Source organism: Nerophis lumbriciformis, linkage group LG18 (assembly GCF_033978685.3).
Source record: "Nerophis lumbriciformis linkage group LG18, RoL_Nlum_v2.1, whole genome shotgun sequence".
NCBI lineage: Eukaryota > Metazoa > Chordata > Actinopteri > Syngnathiformes > Syngnathidae > Nerophis > Nerophis lumbriciformis.
In genome coordinates, this window is record NC_084565.2 from 7143006 (window position 1) to 7163210 (window position 20205).

Sequence of the window (20205 nt, forward strand, 5' to 3'; positions counted from 1 at the left end):
CCACATCATTTTATGTGGCGAGTCACATTTCTTAAAATGACACCGCCACATTTAAAAAAAAAATGGCCCTCCACATCATTTTACGTAGCCTGTCACATATTTTTAAAATTCCCAACCAAATAATTTTATGTGGCCCGTCACATCTTTTTAAACTGGCCAGCCACGTCATTTTAATGTGACCCGCCACATTTTTTAAATGTGACCCTCCACATCATTTAAGTGGCCTGTCACACCATTTTAACGTGACCCTTCACGTCACATTTCTTAATGTGACGCCGCCACATTTAAAAAAAAAATATAGCCCTCCACATAATTTTATATGGCCTGTCACATTTTTTTAAAAATGGCCCTCCACATCATTTTACGTAGCCTGTCACATATTTTTAAAATTCCCAACCAAATAATTTTATGTGGCCCGTCACATCTTTTTAAAGTGGCCAGCCACGTCATTTTAATGTGACCCGCCACATTTTTTAAATGTGGCCCTCCACATCATTTAAGTGGCCTGTCACACCATTTTAACGTGACCCTTCACGTCACATTTCTTAATGTGACGCCGCCACCTTTTAAAAAAAATAGCCCTCCACATAATTTTATATGGCCTGTCACATATTTTTAAAGTGGCCAACCAAATAATTTATGTGGCCCTTCACATCTTTTTAAACTGGCCAGCCACGTCATTTTAATGTGACCCGCCACATTTTTTAAATGTGACCCTCCACATCATTTAAGTGGCCTGTCACACCATTTTAACGTGACCCTTCACGTCACATTTCTTAATGTGACGCCGCCACATTTAAAAAAAAAATATAGCCCTCCACATAATTTTATATGGCCTGTCACATTTTTTAAAAAATGGCCCTCCACATCATTTTACGTAGCCTGTCACATATTTTTAAAATTCCCAACCAAATAATTTTATGTGGCCCGTCACATCTTTTTAAAGTGGCCAGCCACGTCATTTTAATGTGACCCGCCACATTTTTTAAATGTGGCCCTCCACATCATTTAAGTGGCCTGTCACACCATTTTAACGTGACCCTTCACGTCACATTTCTTAATGTGACGCCGCCACCTTTTAAAAAAAATAGCCCTCCACATAATTTTATATGGCCTGTCACATATTTTTAAAGTGGCCAACCAAATAATTTATGTGGCCCTTCACATCTTTTTAAACTGGCCAGCCACGTCATTTTAATGTGACCCGCCACATTTTTTAAATGTGACCCTCCACATCATTTAAGTGGCCTGTCACACCATTTTAACGTGACCCTTCACGTCACATTTCTTAATGTGACGCCGCCACATTTAAAAAAAAAATATAGCCCTCCACATAATTTTATATGGCCTGTCACATTTTTTAAAAAATGGCCCTCCACATCATTTTACGTAGCCTGTCACATATTTTTAAAATTCCCAACCAAATAATTTTATGTGGCCCGTCACATCTTTTTAAAGTGGCCAGCCACATCATTTTAATGTGACCCGCCACATTTTTTAAATGTGGCCCTCCACATCATTTAAGTGGCCTGTCACACCATTTTAACGTGACCCTTCACGTCACATTTCTTAATGTGACGCCGCCACCTTTTAAAAAAAATAGCCCTCCACATAATTTTATATGGCCTGTCACATATTTTTAAAGTGGCCAACCAAATAATTTATGTGGCCCTTCACATCTTTTTAAAGTGGCCAGCCACATAATTTTAATGTGACCCGCCACATTTTTTAAACGTGACCCTCCACATCATTTAAGTGGCCTGTCACACCATTTTAATGTGACCCTTCACGTCATTTTAATGTGACTCGCTACATAATTTATGTGGCCAAGTCGCATTTCTTAATGTGACGCCGCCACCTTTTTAAAAAATGGCCCTCCACATCATTTATGTGGCCTGTCACATATTTTTAAAATTCCCAACCAAATAATTTTATGTGGCCCGTCACATCTTTTTAAAGTGGCCAGCCACGTCATTTTAATGTGACCCGCCACATTTTTTAAATGTGGCCCTCCACATCATTGAAGTGGCCTGTCACACCATTTTAACGTGACCCTTCACGTCACATTTCTTAATGTGACGCCGCCACCTTTAAAAAAAAATAGCCCTCCACATAATTTTATATGGCCTGTCACATATTTTTAAAGTGGCCAACCAAATAATTTATGTGGCCCTTCACATCTTTTTAAATTGGCCAGCCACATCATTTTAATGTGACCCGCCACATTTTTTAAACGTGACCCTCCACATCATTTAAGTGGCCTGTCACACCATTTTAATGTGACCCTTCACGTCATTTTAATGTGACTCGCTACATAATTTATGTGGCCAAGTCGCATTTCTTAATGTGACGCCGCCACATTTTAAAAAAAATGGCCCTCCACATCATTTCATGTGGCCTGTCACATATTTTTAAAGTGGCCAACCAAATAATTTATGTGGCCCTTCACATCTTTTTAAAGTGGCCAGCCACATCATTTTAATGTGACCCGCCACATTTTTTAAACGTGACCCTCCACATCATTTAAGTGGCCTGTCACACCATTTTAATGTGACCCTTCACGTCATTTTAATGTGACTCGCCACATCATTTTATGTGGCCAAGTCGCATTTCTTAATGTGACGCCGCCACCTTTTTAAAAAATGGCCCTCCACATCATTTATGTGGCCTGTCACATATTTTTAAAATTCCCAACCAAATAATTTTATGTGGCCGTCACATCCTTTTAAAGTAGCCAGCCACATAATTTTAATGTGACCGCCACATTTTTTTAAATGTGGCCCTTCACATCATTTAAGTGGCCTGTCACACCATTTTAATGTGACCCTTCACGTCATTTTAATGTGACTCGCCACATCATTTTATGTGGCCAAGTCGCTTTTCTTAATGTGACGCCGCCACCTTTTAAAAAAAATAGCCCTCCACATAATTTTATATGGCCTGTCACATATTTTTAAAGTGGCCAACCAAATAATTTATGTGGCCCTTCACATCTTTTTAAAGTGGCCAGCCACATAATTTTAATGTGACCCGCCACATTTTTTAAACGTGACCCTCCACATCATTTAAGTGGCCTGTCACACCATTTTAATGTGACCCTTCACGTCATTTTAATGTGACTCGCTACATAATTTATGTGGCCAAGTCGCATTTCTTAATGTGACGCCGCCACATTTAAAAAAAAATGGCCCTCCACATCATTTATGTGGCCTGTCACATATTTTTAAAGTGGCCAACCAAATCATTTTATGTGGCCCGTCACATCTTTTTAAAGTGGCCAGCCACATCATTTTAATGTGACCCGCCACATTTTTTAAACGTGACCCTCCACATCATTTAAGTGGCCTCTCACACCATTTTAATGTGACCCTTCACGTCATTTTAATGTGACTCGCCACATCATTTTATGTGGCCAAGTCGCATTTCTTAATGTGACGCCGCCACCTTTTTAAAAAATGGCCCTCCACATCATTTATGTGGCCTGTCACATATTTTTAAAATTCCCAACCAAATAATTTTATGTGGCCCGTCACATCTTTTTAAAGTGGCCAGCCACGTCATTTTAATGTGACCCGCCACATTTTTTAAATGTGACCCTCCACATCATTTAAGTGGCCTGTCACACCATTTTAACGTGACCCTTCACGTCACATTTCTTAATGTGACGCCGCCACATTTAAAAAAAAAATATAGCCCTCCACATAATTTTATATGGCCTGTCACATTTTTTTAAAAATGGCCCTCCACATCATTTTACGTAGCCTGTCACATATTTTTAAAATTCCCAACCAAATAATTTTATGTGGCCCGTCACATCTTTTTAAAGTGGCCAGCCACGTCATTTCAATGTGACCCGCCACATTTTTTAAATGTGGCCCTCCACATCATTTAAGTGGCCTGTCACACCATTTTAACGTGACCCTTCACGTCACATTTCTTAATGTGACGCCGCCACCTTTTAAAAAAAATAGCCCTCCACATAATTTTATATGGCCTGTCACATATTTTTAAAGTGGCCAACCAAATAATTTATGTGGCCCTTCACATCTTTTTAAACTGGCCAGCCACGTCATTTTAATGTGACCCGCCACATTTTTTAAATGTGACCCTCCACATCATTTAAGTGGCCTGTCACACCATTTTAACGTGACCCTTCACGTCACATTTCTTAATGTGACGCCGCCACATTTAAAAAAAAAATATAGCCCTCCACATAATTTTATATGGCCTGTCACATTTTTTAAAAAATGGCCCTCCACATCATTTTACGTAGCCTGTCACATATTTTTAAAATTCCCAACCAAATAATTTTATGTGGCCCGTCACATCTTTTTAAAGTGGCCAGCCACATCATTTTAATGTGACCCGCCACATTTTTTAAATGTGGCCCTCCACATCATTTAAGTGGCCTGTCACACCATTTTAACGTGACCCTTCACGTCACATTTCTTAATGTGACGCCGCCACCTTTTAAAAAAAATAGCCCTCCACATAATTTTATATGGCCTGTCACATATTTTTAAAGTGGCCAACCAAATAATTTATGTGGCCCTTCACATCTTTTTAAAGTGGCCAGCCACATTTTTTAAATGTGACCCTCCACATCATTTAAGTGGCCTGTCACACCATTTTAATGTGACCCTTCACGTCATTTTAATGTGACTCGCTACATAATTTATGTGGCCAAGTCGCATTTCTTAATGTGACGCCGCCACATTTTAAAAAAAATGGCCCTCCACTTCATTTATGTGGCCTGTCACATATTTTTAAAGTGGCCAACCAAATCATTTTATGTGGCCCGTCACATCTTTTTAAAGTGGCCAGCCACATCATTTTAATGTGACCCGCCACATTTTTTAAACGTGACCCTCCACATCATTTAAGTGGCCTGTCACACCATTTTAATGTGACCCTTCACGTCATTTTAATGTGACTCGCCACATCATTTTATGTGGCCAAGTCGCATTTCTTAATGTGACGCCGCCACCTTTTTAAAAAATGGCCCTCCACATCATTTATGTGGCCTGTCACATATTTTTAAAATTCCCAACCAAATAATTTTATGTGGCCGTCACATCCTTTTAAAGTAGCCAGCCACATAATTTTAATGTGACCGCCACATTTTTTTAAATGTGGCCCTTCACATCATTTAAGTGGCCTGTCACACCATTTTAATGTGACCCTTCACGTCATTTTAATGTGACTCGCCACATCATTTTATGTGGCCAAGTCGCTTTTCTTAATGTGACGCCGCCACCTTTTAAAAAAAATAGCCCTCCACATAATTTTATATGGCCTGTCACATATTTTTAAAGTGGCCAACCAAATAATTTATGTGGCCCTTCACATCTTTTTAAAGTGGCCAGCCACATAATTTTAATGTGACCCGCCACATTTTTTAAACGTGACCCTCCACATCATTTAAGTGGCCTGTCACACCATTTTAATGTGACCCTTCACGTCATTTTAATGTGACTCGCTACATAATTTATGTGGCCAAGTCGCATTTCTTAATGTGACGCCGCCACATTTAAAAAAAAATGGCCCTCCACATCATTTATGTGGCCTGTCACATATTTTTAAAGTGGCCAACCAAATCATTTTATGTGGCCCGTCACATCTTTTTAAAGTGGCCAGCCACATCATTTTAATGTGACCCGCCACATTTTTTAAACGTGACCCTCCACATCATTTAAGTGGCCTGTCACACCATTTTAATGTGACCCTTCACGTCATTTTAATGTGACTCGCCACATCATTTTATGTGGCCAAGTCGCATTTCTTAATGTGACGCCGCCACCTTTTTAAAAAATGGCCCTCCACATCATTTATGTGGCCTGTCACATATTTTTAAAATTCCCAACCAAATAATTTTATGTGGCCCGTCACATCTTTTTAAAGTGGCCAGCCACGTCATTTTAATGTGACCCGCCACATTTTTTAAATGTGGCCCTCCACATCATTGAAGTGGCCTGTCACACCATTTTAACGTGACCCTTCACGTCACATTTCTTAATGTGACGCCGCCACCTTTTAAAAAAAATAGCCCTCCACATAATTTTATATGGCCTGTCACATATTTTTAAAGTGGCCAACCAAATAATTTATGTGGCCCTTCACATCTTTTTAAAGTGGCCAGCCACATCATTTTAATGTGACCCGCCACATTTTTTAAACGTGACCCTCCACATCATTTAAGTGGCCTGTCACACCATTTTAATGTGACCCTTCACGTCATTTTAATGTGACTCGCTACATAATTTATGTGGCCAAGTCGCATTTCTTAATGTGACGCCGCCACATTTAAAAAAAAATGGCCCTCCACATCATTTATGTGGCCTGTCACATATTTTTAAAGTGGCCAACCAAATCATTTTATGTGGCCCGTCACATCTTTTTAAAGTGACCAGCCACATCATTTTAATGTGACCCGCCACATTTTTTAAACGTGACCCTCCACATCATTTAAGTGGCCTGTCACACCATTTTAATGTGACCCTTCACGTCATTTTAATGTGACTCGCCACATCATTTTATGTGGCCAAGTCGCATTTCTTAATGTGACGCCGCCACCTTTTTAAAAAATGGCCCGCTACATAATTTATGTGGCCAAGTCGCATTTCTTAATGTGACGCCGCCACATTTTAAAAAAAATGGCCCTCCACATCATTTCATGTGGCCTGTCACATATTTTTAAAGTGGCCAACCAAATCATTTTATGTGGCCCGTCACATCTTTTTAAAGTGGCCAGCCACATCATTTTAATGTGACCCGCCACATTTTTTAAACGTGACCCTCCACATCATTTAAGTGGCCTGTCACACCATTTTAATGTGACCCTTCACGTCATTTTAATGTGACTCGCCACATCATTTTATGTGGCCAAGTCGCATTTCTTAATGTGACGCCGCCACCTTTTTAAAAAATGGCCCTCCACATCATTTATGTGGCCTGTCACATATTTTTAAAATTCCCAACCAAATAATTTTATGTGGCCGTCACATCCTTTTAAAGTAGCCAGCCACATAATTTTAATGTGACCGCCACATTTTTTTAAATGTGGCCCTTCACATCATTTAAGTGTCCTGTCACACCATTTTAATGTGACCCTTCACGTCATTTTAATGTGACTCGCCACATCATTTTATGTGGCCAAGTCGCTTTTCTTAATGTGACGCCGCCACCTTTTAAAAAAAATAGCCCTCCACATAATTTTATATGGCCTGTCACATATTTTTAAAGTGGCCAACCAAATAATTTATGTGGCCCTTCACATCTTTTTAAAGTGGCCAGCCACATAATTTTAATGTGACCCGCCACATTTTTTAAACGTGACCCTCCACATCATTTAAGTGGCCTGTCACGCCATTTTAATGTGACCCTTCACGTCATTTTAATGTGACTCGCTACATAATTTATGTGGCCAAGTCGCATTTCTTAATGTGACGCCGCCACATTTAAAAAAAAATGGCCCTCCACATAATTTCATGTGGCCTGTCACATATTTTTAAAGTGACCAACCAAATAATTTAAAGTGGCCAGCCACATCATTTTAATGTGACCCGCCACATTTTTTAAACGTGACCCTCCACATCATTTAAGTGGCCTGTCACACCATTTTAATGTGACCCTTCACGTCATTTTAATGTGACTCGCCACATCATTTTATGTGGCCAAGTCGCATTTCTTAATGTGACGCCGCCACCTTTTTAAAAAATGGCCCTCCACATCATTTATGTGGCCTGTCACATATTTTTAAAATTCCCAACCAAATAATTTTATGTGGCCGTCACATCCTTTTAAAGTAGCCAGCCACATCATTTTAATGTGACCCGCCACATTTTTTAAACGTGACCCTCCACATCATTTAAGTGGCCTGTCACACCATTTTAATGTGACCCTTCACGTCATTTTAATGTGACTCGCTACATAATTTATGTGGCCAAGTCGCATTTCTTAATGTGACGCCGCCACATTTAAAAAAAAATGGCCCTCCACATCATTTCATGTGGCCTGTCACATATTTTTAAAGTGGCCAACCAAATCATTTTATGTGGCCCGTCACATCTTTTTAAAGTGGCCAGCCACATCATTTTAATGTGACCCGCCACATTTTTTAAACGTGACCCTCCACATCATTTAAGTGGCCTGTCACACCATTTTAATGTGACCCTTCACGTCATTTTAATGTGACTCGCCACATCATTTTATGTGGCCAAGTCGCATTTCTTAATGTGACGCCGCCACCTTTTTAAAAAATGGCCCTCCACATCATTTATGTGGCCTGTCACATATTTTTAAAGTGGCCAGCCAAATCATTTTATGTGGTCCGTCACATCTTTTTAAAATGGCCAGTCACATCATTTTAACATGACCCGCCACATTTTTCCAGTGGCCTACTACAGCATTCTATTGCAGCCCGCCACATATTTTTAATGTGGTTCTCCATGTCACCTGATTGCGGCCCACCACAACATTCTATTGCAGCCCGCCACATATTTTTAAAGTGGCTCTCAACATCATTTTATAGTGTGACAGTCGCACAAATCATTTCACATCATGTGATGTTATTGTAGTGTGCAATTTAAGAGTGAACAGACTTATGCCTTTCTTTAAGTGGAGGTGGAGTGGTAATTGTTTTCCTGCCTGACACAACAACTCAGATATGGTAACCCTAGCAAGCAGTAGAGAATATGAAGTGATATTTTTTTTGACAGTGTTCATGGAACTTGTTTCCGCCGATACTGGTGCTTCACCTTCTTCTTCCTGTCCTTGTTTCCTGCAGGCTGGCAGTCAGGAGAGGAGCGGGGAAGATGGCCTCTCCATCGTTCACCCTGGACGCTCAGCAGAGGTTTCACGACAAATGGCTGAAGGTGGACTTACAGGTGCGTGGTGGAGGAACTTTCCCTCAGACGCCAAGTACCTCATTGTTTCTTACTGCATGTAAATGTTGATCCTTTTTCATACACTTACTGCACGCAATCACATGTTACTCATCATGCTAAAAATATATTGTCATACATTTTCTTGTTAAAATAGAAAAAATACTTTTTATCTGCTTGACTTATGATTTAAAAGAACATTTTACGGTAAAATTGTGACATTTACTGTGTTTTTTACAGTATTTTACTCCAAATGGAAAAAGCTGTTTTTTTGTGGTAACGATTAACAGTAATACACTGTAAAATATGCAGTTATTTTTACTGTAGAAAACTGGCTGCTCAGCCAATTTTACAGTAAAAAAACATTTGTTTTAGTCATGTTAAAAAAAACAGTACATTTTACAGTAAAATTATGGCTACTGAGCTGCCAGGTTTTACTCTTAAAAACTGTGCTACGGTTTTGATATTAACAGTAATACACAGTGAAATATGCAGGTTTTTTTTGTAAAAAAAAGAAAAAAGGCAGCTCAGCCAGAATTTTACAGTAAAAAAACATCTTTCTAGTCATGTTAAAAAAAAAAAACAGCACAGTAAATTTTACAGTAAAAAAACTGGCAGCTCAGTTGCCCTAATTTTACTGTGGTACCGTTTTAATTTTAAAGGTATCACACCATAAAGTATGCAGTTGTTTTTACTGTAAAAAAAACTGGCAGCTCAGACAGAATTTTACCATGAAAAAATGTTTTTCTATTTTTGTAAAAAAAAAAAAAAAGAACAGTGAATTTTACGGTAAAATTCTGGCAACTGAGCTACAAGTTTTTTTTACTGTAAAAACTGGTACTGTTTTGATTTTAACGGTACCACACCATACATTATGCAAATGTTTTTACTGTTAAAAAAAACCTGGCAGTTCAGCAAGAATTTTACCGTGAACATTTTTTTTAGTCCTGTAAAAAAAGCCAGTAAATTTTACAGTAAAATTCTGGCTGAGCTGCCAGTTTTTTGCTGTAAAAACTGTAATACAGTTTTGATTTTAATGTTACCACACCATAAAATATGCAGTTGTTTTTATTGTAAAAAAAAACCTGGTAGCTCAGCCAGACTTTTACCGTAAAAAAAAACCTAAACATTTTTCTATCATCCAGTCATTAATTTTTCTAGTCATGTAAAAAAAAAAAAAAAAAAGCACAGTAAATTTTACAGTAAAATTCTGGCTGAGCAGCCAGTTTTTTACTGTAAAGAAACTGTGCTGCCGTTTTAATATTAACAGTAATACACCGTAAAATATGCAGTTGTTTTTACAGTAAAAAACTGGCAGCTCAGCCAGAATTTTACTGTAAAATGTTTTTCTATTCGTGTAAAAAAAAAAAAAAAAAAAAAAAAAAAAAAAAAAGCACAGTAAATTTTACAGTAAAATTCTGGCAATTGAGCTGCCAGTTTTTTTCTGTAAAACTGTGCTACAGTTGTGATTTTTAACGGTACCACACCGTAAAATATGCAGGGTTTCTTTTGTAAAAAAAAAAAAAAAAAAAGGCAGCTCAGACAGTTAGAAAACTGGCTGCTCAGCCAGTTTTACAGTAAAAAACCCTTTTTTTAGTCATGTAAAAAAAACAAAAAACACAGTAAATATTACAGTAAAATTATGGCTACTGAGCTGCCAGTTTATACTCTTAAAGACTGTGCTACAGTTTTGATATTAACAGTAACACACCGTAAAATATGCAGGGCTTTTTTGTAAAAAAAAAAAAAAAAGGCAACTCAGCCAGAATTTTACAGTAAAAAACATTTTTCTATTTATGTAAAAAAAAAAAAAAAAGAACAGTGAATTTTACAGTAAAATTCTGGCAACTGAGCTACCAGTTTTTATTACTGTAAAAACTGTGGTACCGTTTTGATTTTAACGGTACCACACCATAAATTATGCAATTGTTTTTACTGTAAAGAACTGGCAGCTCAGCAAGAAATTTACAGTGAACATTTTTTTTTAAGTTATGTAAAAAAAAACAGTACATTTTACAGTTAAACGGCTGAGCTGCCAGTTTTGATATTAACAGTAACACATCGTAAAATATGCAGGGCCTTTTTGTAAAAAAAAAAAAGGCAACTCAGCCAGAATTTTACAGTAAAGAAACATTTTTCTATTTATGTAAAAAAAAAAAGGACAGTGAATTTTACAGTAAAATTCTGGCAACTGAGCTACCAGTTTTTATTACTGTAAAAATTGTGGTACCGTTTTGATTCTAACAGTACCACACCATAAATTATGCAATTGTTTTTACTGTAAAGAACTGGCAGCTCAGCAAGAAATTTACAGTGAACATTTTTTTTTTAGTCATGTCTGGGCTTCCCTGCTTAGGCTGCTGCCCCCGCGACCCGACCTCGGATAAGCGGAAGAAGATGGATGGATGGATGGATGGATGTAAAAAAAACCCAGTACATTTTACAGTTAAACGGCTGAGCTGCCAGTTTTTTTACAGTAAAGAAACTGTGCTGTCGTTTTGATATTAACAGTAATACACCGTAAAATATGCAGTTTTTACCGTAAAAAACTGCCAGCTCAGCCAGAATTTTACTGCGAACATTTTATTTTAGTCATGTAAAAAAAGAAACGAAAGAAAAAGCACTGTAAATTTTACAGTAAAATTCTGGCAACTGAGCTGCCAGTTTTTTTACTGTAAAAATTGTGGTACCTTCTGATATTAACAGTAATACACCAAAGCATATGCAATTGTTTTTACTGTGAAAAAACTGGCAGCTCGGCAAGAATTTAACCGTGAAAAAACATTTTTTAATCATGTAAAAAAAAAAAAAAAAAAGTACATTTTACAGTAAAATTCTGGCTGAGCTGCCAGTTTTTTACTGTAAAAAAACTGTGCTGCCGTTTTGATATTAACACAATATCACTATTATTTTACGGTAAAATCTACAATCCTTTTTTAGTGTGAATTACTGTAAGTGGTAAAACATTTTTTACGGTAAAATGTATGTTGTTTTTTTTACGGTGAATTACTGCAAATGGAAAAACATATTTTTTTAATGGTAACATCTATGGTTGTTTTTAGGGTGAATTACTATATATGGAAAAACAATATCACTATTTTTTATTGTAAAATCTACAATTGTTTTTACGGTGAATTACTGTGAATGGGGAAAACGTTACCACTGTTTTTTACGGTAAAATCTATGATTGTTGTTTTTACGGTGAATTACCTTAAACGTAAAAACTACACCATTGTTTTTTTTCCGGTAAAAGTTTGGTGACCAACTTACCAGTTTTTTAATGTGGTCATTTTTGTACAATTGGATGGATAACTTGCGTTGAGATTATGAGTCAAGCAGATATTTAAAGTAGTATTTTTATTTCAACAGAAATTAATATTCAAAGTATGATTATATAATGGTAATGTTGAATTTTTTCTGTCAAAATGGAAAGAGCGAATACATTTAGTAAGAAGAATAAAGTACTTAACAAATACATATTATTTCATGGGCCATGTAAAATTATGTTGCGGACCAGATTTGGCCACCGGGCCTTGATTTTGACACCTGTGTCCCACACCGACTGGCTTTACAGCACAGTACTTAGGAGAAAAAGAGCACTTGATTTGCTTACCCCAACCTGCCCACAGCACAGTGCGGGTAATCTCCCTCCATTTATTAAAAAAAAAAAAAAAAAAAGGTTGTAAAATGTATTTTTAATGTAATCTGATTTATTGTTGCCAATTCTGGGTATGATATTAATGGAGCACCCCTTCCCATGAACTGTCTTGTTGTGCTCAAGGATGGGGGAGGGTCACAAAGCAGAAAAGGCTGCATGTTGAAACGAGTGTTGTTTCCTCCTTCGTCTCCAACAGAGTCAGTTTTGAAAAATATCATCCGAAAGGTTGTGAATACCTAAAATAGTGACGGTAAATTTGCAACGCCATGTCTTTTTATTCTCTGGCAGACCAGGCGTATGTGAGCTGTGTCAGGAATCAAGAGTTTTAATGCCATCTACTGTTGGAAGTTGTAACTACAAGCTACATAAAGTGTTTAAATAGATCAATGTGTGGTAAATACGGCAGTACCGAATTTTTCAGACCATGGGGCACACCGGATTATAAGGCGCATTAAAGGGGTCATATTATGATTTTTTTTCTACATTTAAACACTTCCTGGTGGTCTACATCAGTGTTTTCACCTGTTTGGGTTAAAAATATTTTTTGCAAACCAGTAATTATAGTCTGCGAATTATGTGTTGTTGTTGAGTGTCGGTGCTGTCTAGAGCTCGGCAGAGTAACCGTGTAATACTCTTCCATATCAGTAGGTGGCAGCAGGTAGCTAATTGCTTTGTAGATGTCGGAAACAGCGGGAGGCAGCATGCAGGTAAAAATGTATCTAATGCTTAAACCAAAAATAAACAAAAGGTGAGCGCCCCTAAGAAAAGGCATTGAAGCTTAGGGAAGGCTATGCAGAACAAAACTAAAACTGAACTGGCTGCAAAGTAAACAGAAACAGAATGCTGGACGACAGCAAAGACTTACTGTGGAGCAAAGACGGCGTCCCCAAAGTACATCCGTACATGACAATAAACAATGTCCCCACAAAGAAGGATAAAAACAACTTAAGTAGTCTTGATTGCTAAAACAAAGCAGGTGCGGGGAATAGCGTTTAAGGAAGACATGAAACTGCTACAGGAAAATACCAAAAAAAGAGAAAAATCCATTAAAATAGGAGTGCAAGACAAGAACTAAAACACTACACACAGGAAAACAGCGAACAACTCCAAATAAGTCATGGTGTGATGTGACAGGTAGTGACAGTACACCTACTTTGAGACAAGAGCTATATTGATGCATGCTTGGTTATGCTTTAAAGTCATATCCAACAATTGCGACAACGACTTTTTACTGTCAACTGAGTTTAGTTTTTTTATGATGGCATTTTTTCAACGCAAAAAAATGTGCCTTGGCTCAAAAAAGGTTGAAAAACACTGGTCTACATAACATGTACGGTAATGGTGGTTCTTTGGTCAAAATGTTGCATTGATGATGTTTTACAGACCATCTTCAAGTCGCTTTCTGACCGTCTCTTTTTGTGGGCCCTCTTATTTTCGTGCCTCCACTTCGACAGCGTCTTCTCCCTGTCAGCTTTGTTGTACCGGTGTCAAAAGGTGGAGCTAACTGTTTAAGTGACATTCAGACTTTACTTCAAACAATAACGGAGCAGCATCTCCTCATCCGTGGCTCAATAGTGCAACAACAAGACCGGAAATGTGTCCCGTGAGAAACCGTCCTACCGGAGCTCTCTAATAACTTAAGTTTGGTGGGTGAATAATGTAAACTCACTACACCGGTAGTTTTTAGCGACTCTAGCGACTCTACTGACAGATATAAGTTAGAACTTAACGTCACTTTATGTTAGAAATGGCGACAGCAGAGGATGAATGCCCCATAACAAGAAGATAGAGAAAAAGGACCTTATCGATTACAATGCCGGACTCGCGCACATTTTCAGGACTTATGCAGATCCCAAACACACATCAGCAGGTACCAGAGGGTAAAAAAAGTCGGTTTTACATAAGTTTGCGAAACAAAACGTCTGATAATGTCTGCTAATAGGTGCTATTTTGTGGTCCTTATACACACACCATAATAATACCGAATGTTGAAGCACAGTACGTCTGACTATGGTAGCCGACAATTAGAGATGTCCGATAAGCCGATATTATCGGCCGATAAATGCGTTAAAATGTAATATCAGAAATTATCGGTATTGTTTTTTTTATTATCGGTATCAGTATTGTTTTTTTTTTGTTTTTTTAAAAATTAAATCAACATAAAAAACACAAGATACACTTACAATTAGTGCACCAACCCAAAAAAACTCCCTCCTTTATTCACACAAAAGGGTTGTTTCTTTCTGTTATTAATATTCTGGTTCCTCCATTATATAGCAATACATCTCAATACAGTCTGCAATTCTGTAAGCACACATGATTGTGCGTGCTGCTGGTCCACTAATAGTACTAACCTTTAACACTTAATTTTACTCATTTTCATTAATTACTAGTTTCTGTGTAACTGTTTTTATATTGTTTTACTTTCTTTTTTATTCAAGAAAATGTTTTTAATTTATTTATCTTATTTTATTTTATTAATTAAAAAAAAAAGTACCTTATCTTCACCATACCTGGTTGTCCAAATTAGGGATAATAATGTGTTAATTCCACGACTGTATATATCGGTTGATATCGGTATCAGTTGATATCGGTATCGGTAATTAAAGAGTTGGACAATATCGGATATCGGCAAAAAGCCATTATCGGACATCCCTACGACAATCCATCAAGCGGTGTGTCTTTGTAGCTTACCAAAGTCGTACAGAGTTTTGAGTGCTGTGTGGTAATGTTCTATATTCTCAATGTAAAGATTTGGTGTTCTTTACTGGCGCCATCTCGCAGTCCACACGTATCTCTTATGTGTGACTGCCATCTACTGGTCACACTTATCATTACACCATTTACCGAATAAAATAGCTGAGAGGTCGGTAAGCACAACCAGAATTATTCCGTACATTAGGCGCACCGGGTTATAAGACGCACTGTCCATTTTTTGGGAACATGGAAGTATTTTAAGTGCGTCTTTTATAGTCAGAATAATACGGTATACTGTGTTAGAACTAGGGCTGCAACAACTAATTGATTAAAATGGATTATAAAATAGTTGCCGATTAATTTAGTCATCGATTCGTTGGATCTATGCTATGCGCATGCACAGAGGCTTTTTTTAATTTATTTATTTTTTTAATTTACATTTTTTATTTTTTATTTTTTTTATAAACCTTTATTTATAAACTGCAACATTTACAAACAGATGAGAAACAATAATCAAAATAAGTATGGTGCCAGTATGCTGGGTTTTTTCCAATAAAATACTGGATAGGATAGAAATGTAGTTTGTCTCTTTTATCCGATTATTAATCGATTAATCGAAGCAATAATCGACAGATTAATCGATTATCAAATTAATCGTTATTTGCAGCCCGAGTTAGAACGTACAGGACTTTGCATTTTGAAGCTCTTCTTTTTTTCGGCAGTGGGCGTTCTCTGCCGAGGGACTGAGCGAGATGTGGAATGAAATGGTGAAGGACGAGGAGATCACGTTCAACGGTGAAGAGTCGACTCACCCAGGTACCCAGTGGTTGACGTCGTCACAGCACTGTGTGTGGATGTTCATGAGCGCAGTGTGCACGTACAGAATGTTCCACTACTACTCCCCACATACCGTGATGTTGTTCTAATCCAGGGGTTTCAAACTCATTTTAGCTCGGGGGCCACATTGAAAAAAATGTATTGTAAAATGGGCCAGAGTGGTAAATTCACAGCGTGATAACTTAAAAATAAAGACAACTTCAGATTATTAGTATTATGTTTTATATATTGTTCTGATAGACCAAGCACGTTCTGAAAATATACAAATCAGGTTTTTTTTTTACACTTATACAGTATGTTGGTTAGATTTTTCATCTATCAGAAGATGAAATGAATAATAATATCAAAGTCAAATTAAAGGCTGTTATTGATTAAATGTACTCATTTTCCCCAGCTGATGTACTAACATCATGTAGTTTATTTTGTACATACTGTATGGAGCATAATCTACAAAAACATGTGAATTTGGACTAATTTCATTCATCCCACATGACGTTAGAATGGGATACATATTTTTTCAGCTAGAGATATCCGATAATATCGGACTGCCGATATTATCGGCTGATAAATGCTTTAAAATGTAATATCGGAAATTATCGGTATCGGTTTCAAAAAATAAAATGTATGACTTTTTAAAACGCCGCTGTGTAGACGGACGTAGGGAGAAGTACAGAGCGGCAATAAACATTAAAGGCACTGCCTTTGCGTGCCGGCCCAATCACATAATATCTACAACTTTTTACACACACAAGTGAATGCAATTCATACTTGGTCAACAGCCATACAGGTCACACTGAGGGTGGCTGTATAAACAACTTGATCTCTGTTACAAATATGCGCCACACTGTGAACCCACACCAAACAAGAATGACAAACACAATTCGGGAGAACATCCGCACCGTAACACAACATAAACACAACAGAACAAATACCCAGAACCCCTTGCAGCACTAACTCTTCCGGGACGCTACAATATACACCCCCCGCTACCCCTAAACCCCCCTCCCCCCAACCCCGCCCACCTCAACCTCCTCATGCTCTCTCAGGGAGAGCATGTCCCAAATTCCAAGCTGCTGTTTTGAGGCATGTTAAAAAAAATAATGCACTTTGTGACTTCAATAATAAATATGGCAGTGTCATGTTGGCATTTTTTTTTCGATAACTTGAGTTGATTTATTTTGGAAAACCTTGTTATATTGTTTAATGCATCCAGCGGGGCATCACAATAAAATTAGGCATAATAATGTGTTAATTCCACGACTGTATATATCGGTATGGGTTGATATCGGAATCGGTAATTAAGAGTTGGACAATATCGGGATATCGGCAAAAAAGCCATTATCGGACATCTCTAATTCAGACCATTCATTTTACCATTTTCAAAAAAATTCCCGCTTTTCCCAAAATATCCAAGTTTTTGGGAAATTCCCATTGAAATAAATGGGACATTCTTCAAAGTTCCACAACTCTCACGTTTTTCATCCAAATTCAAAATATTCAGCCTGTTTGGGAATTGTGTGCTCTACTTCAACAATTTAAAAATGTTTTTCCCAGGATTTCAGTTCGTCAGCATTGGAGCATTCACATGCAATTCCTTCAGGAATTGCCTCATCTCGTTATTTCTACTGTTTATATTTTGACATTGAATAGATGAAGGAAGTTAGCTAATGCCCCCCTTGTCCTTGGACCTTTCTGGGGCCCTGCGGCACCCAGACCTCCATTAAGTGCAAATCACATGCCTGGAGAGTGTTCTGTACTGACAATAGAGAAAAAAAATAAATCATGTTTTGCGTCAAAGTATCGACCATTCTGACAGATCTATCCCTGACAGTGTGCCACGTCTAACACCTTGTCTGACCAACTTCCAGAAGACTGTCCGGGTTGCTTCGGGAGCCAGAAGGACGAAGCCAACGACAAGGAGAAGAAGGATGAGGAGGAGGCGTCCACGGCCGTGCACCACTCCATCATCGAGACCTGGGACTGGGGACGGCAGCCAGGTGAGAGCTTTATTTGATCACATCGACCTGCCGTTTTCCAGTGGGCTGAACAAACTAAGAGGATGGAGCAATGATTGGAACACGGCTGTCTTTGGATGGCGTGCATGGGAAAATGGGAAGAAAAACTATTTGACCTTAAATACAACACCAAATCCAGTACTTTTTTGGCACCGACCCAATCCCGCCGGTCCCACCGGGCACCGATGTACGTAAAATCCAACAATGCCAAGCTTGAGCGTAACGTCACACGCTCTCAGCAGCACTTAGAGCAAACTCTGCCAAACTAGCTCTAGGTAGTAGAGATGCACGGTTTGCGGACACAACCGCGGAGTCCGCGGATTATCCGCGGGCCGGGCGGTTGAAATAAAAAAAAATTAGATTTTATCCGCGGGTTGGGTCGGGCGGTTGAAATAAAAAAAAATTAGATTTTAAATAGATTCAGGCGGGTGGCAGTTAAACCAATTCGGAAATATATATACATAGTTAAATGTTGTTACCCACATACGAAAAACGAGCAGGCACCTGCAGCATGCCACAACAGAAGAAGAAAAAAAAAAAAGAGATGGCAACGCCGGCAGCAAACGTGGTACGCGACAAACTAAAAAAGGGAATACTAAAGACCAGGGGGAAAAAAGGCCAGAAAAGTTCAGCGTGGACTCGTTTTTATGAGGTTGTAAATCAGGATGGTAGTAATGCTGGCTATGTGATTTGCAAGAGCTGCGACGCTGTTTATGTCTACGACAGTCACAAAACCGGGACATCTAACATGGTGCATCACATTTGTGCAAAACCCCGAACCTCCACAAACACCCTGAGCATGAGCAGTTTCGTCCGCCGTGATCCCAGAAGAGTGCCACAGGATGTTAAAACAAGATAGAACGCAGCTGTCTGCAGCAGTTTGAGTGGCGCGAGCGCGCTTGGAGGTGCGCTCAGCGCGGCTCCCAGATGATTGCGCACTGGTGTGCGTCTGGGCCGTGACAGCGTGGCTCACATTGAATGTCTCTGCTGCATTGGATCAGTCTCCTTTCTTTAACAGGCAAAAGCTTTATAACCTCACTAATGCCTTGCATCGTCTATATTAGATATATAACAAAGGGCGGGTGGCGGATGGCGTGCGGGTGCGGTTTTGATTAAATGTTAGTTCGGGTGGATGGCGGATGGCGGATGGTTGACGACTTTTGTGGTGCGGTTGCGGATGAAATAATTGCCTATCCGCGCATCTCTACTAGGTAGTGTTGCAATTTCCACTACCAAAAAAGAAATTGACTCAAAAAACGCTCCAACGTAGGTAAAGTAAGACTCCACTTTTCCAAAAATGCGCTAGCTTGATGCTAATATATGTTGGCTTTGCTGTTGACATGCTACTGATTAGCATTAGCGATATTACATGGCGATCTCTACACCTCCAAATGTGTCAATGAAAACTACAACTAGGATGCACGTTACACTCAAACAGCTGGTGTGCAATAAGTACAATACTTACAGTATTAACACTTTGTAGGGTGCAACAAAGGACTAGATTCAGCAAAGACTGAACAGACTAGCCAACACACCGTACACTACACACTACTGCCATCAAACGTCTTGGTATGGCAACTGAGACTCAGAAGTGTGCTAATAAAACAGAGCTGGGCAAATATTTTGACTCAGGGGGCCACATTGAGAGAAAAAAAATCGTCTGGGGGGCCAATGAGTATGTGTGTATAAATTATATGTACATATTTAGCTGTAAAAGTCTGCTGTACAGTATGTGTGTTTGGCTCCCTTTTTTCCAGGAACGCTAAAACCAAAAGTCACAATGTCCGATAGAATTCTAAAAAAGTTATGACAGACCACCTCAAAAAAACGGAATGGAATTTTACGTTCTTTTACTGAATGGGACACCCAAAATGTACATGAAAACAAAGAAAGTGGGATTTACAATATTAACTATGAGCAATAAAACACTGAATATTAACAACATATGTCGCTCGCTCCTCTTTTACTTCTCAGACCAGCTCATCCATAGACATATTTTACAATCCAGCAAGACACAACAAAAATGTAAAGCAAAGTGGTATAAACACCCACAATATATGACATATCATCACTTTTATGCAGAAATTTGTAGCCAAAATTTGCTTCTGCATCTGCT

General features: G+C 38.4%; 1 protein-coding gene across 9 annotated transcripts in view; it reads left to right on the top strand.

Annotated features, from left to right (window-relative positions):
• herc2 (HECT and RLD domain containing E3 ubiquitin protein ligase 2) overlaps positions 1-20205 on the top strand; it is a 362023-nt gene that overhangs the window by 11492 nt on the left and 330326 nt on the right. For all 9 annotated transcript variants that reach the window (XM_072915066.1, XM_072915069.1, XM_072915071.1 and 6 more), the window contains exons 2-4: positions 8786-8885; positions 15960-16053; positions 17943-18071. In XM_072915066.1, the coding sequence (XP_072771167.1) occupies positions 8814-8885; positions 15960-16053; positions 17943-18071 (295 nt within the window). In that variant the 5' untranslated portion in view covers positions 8786-8813. The remainder of the gene's footprint in view (positions 1-8785; positions 8886-15959; positions 16054-17942; positions 18072-20205) is intronic.